Here is a 1726-nt window from a genome sequence, read left to right on the forward strand (position 1 = left end):
ACGCAGTCAAAGGCCCTACCATAGGAGCAGCACCCACCTGGCTTTGCGAGGGTCGCCGCAAGGGCTTGCTATGTCTTCGTCCACCTGAGAGGGGCAACTACGAAGGGCTGATACCGGCAGCAAGGGTACCTTGAGGTGGGTCTGAGCTCCCAGCCCGCCTACTCGATGTAGTAGTCCTACTGCTATGACCACCAACAGGGCGTGTGCAATCACAAGGGTGACACACGAATCTGAAGACCAACTAGGGCCCGTTTTCATTGCGCGCGCTCGCAATGTTGAAATTCGAATGCTATGGGTATAACATTGATTTTCGTGCCGTTTTATGAGAACCACGGGTAAAATGTTAACGAAAAAATGAAGAGAATTCAACCAAATGGGTAGGAAATTGAACTTGTCGGTGAAGAAAAATTAATTTCATCTGCGAGTGCTACAGACCATGCAGTTCGTGGGACACTGTGACAGACCCCACCTGAGATGATTCCAAGCAGGATTGGTCTCACACCGAAAGCAGGGGCTAGCCGTGGTAGTCGTCTGAGTCGAGCTTGCGGCCACTTTGATGGCTTCAGGAAGGTCCAATGGACCCGAGTCCATCTCGAAATCGAATCTCTTGTTGTTCCACGATGCGGAGGGCACGGCGAACTTGGCGAATTCACTGAGGCCTATGCCGAGTATTCTGGGCTCGCCGCTGGACTTGGGGCCGGCGGTCTCTGCAGAGGCAGGGCTTGGTGGCGAGCTGGACTGTGGCTGCTGAGGGATATGATGCTCCGAGTAGTATTGTGATGATGACGTCAGCGTCCTCGGGTACCAAAAGCATACCTGACAACACAACACACTACTACTACTACTACTACTACTACTACTACTACTACTACTACTACGACAGCGTAGTGTCCCCACATACCTGTCCCTGGCCACCTTGTTGTTGGGCAACCATGACCATCCCCAGAAGGGGAGAGGCCTTTCCTGGTCTTCGCCGATCTTGGCCCTTCTTCACAGCACGCGCAACTCCTCTCGAGCTCCGAAGACGACTACCAGCACAAGCACCACGACTAGAGGACGATGTCGACATCAACAATGATGAAAGCCTCTATCGCCCTCAAATGGGCCTCTCATTCAGCCGTTCTAACTACAACGCAACTGGATAGGGTCAACTTCATAAGTCGTATCGAGTTGAACATGTCATGGTACTTGCTGATCGTGGCAGAAGCCTGTATGTTCATCAGGTCCTCGGGAGTCCTCCCCTCCTAGGAGGGAAAGCCGAGCAATGGTATCGGCGGCATCAGTGTTGAGATCAAGTATCTCGCCGATGAGACTCCACTCCTGACAAAGCCAACATGAATGAGGGAACAGCGAGGTCAACGAGCTGCCAACAACAATAGAACAACACGGGGAACAAAGTATCATCAGAGATTAGATTAGGGTATTATATAAAATCGAATATATAGAAGTTTTACAATACTCCAATGAATTATGAATAATTCTGTATCAACCCAAGAAGAAGGCCGCGACAGGTCGCAACGGTGTTAGTGCTGAAGACGACACCCAAGTCAAAGGAGTGTTGCTGAATGGCATGAGAAATGCGACTCACTCGAGTTGAGAAGTCTCCATATTGTGCTAGTTCAGATGGATCACAGCCTAGCAGCTCTCTAGAGGGGATCCGCTGCAGACCGAGAGGGGTCGAAGCCATGGCGGCTGAATGGGAAGAGCGCGTCATGGAGGATCAGAG

At 51.3% G+C, this 1726-nt stretch overlaps 1 protein-coding gene across 1 annotated transcript; it reads right to left on the reverse strand.

Moving 5' to 3' along the window:
• Positions 1-552: 552 nt before the first annotated feature.
• Pmar_PMAR001302 (hypothetical protein) lies at positions 553-816 on the reverse strand (the record flags this gene model as incomplete). The annotated part of the gene is made up of 1 exon (XM_002783879.1): positions 553-816. A coding segment is annotated over one exon (264 nt), but the record flags the coding sequence as incomplete, so codon positions are not given.
• Positions 817-1726: the final 910 nt, after the last annotated feature.

The sequence above is a fragment of the Perkinsus marinus genome (assembly GCF_000006405.1).
Source record: "Perkinsus marinus ATCC 50983 genomic scaffold scf_1104296935574, whole genome shotgun sequence".
In the NCBI taxonomy this organism is placed as follows: Eukaryota; Perkinsozoa; order Perkinsida; family Perkinsidae; genus Perkinsus; species Perkinsus marinus.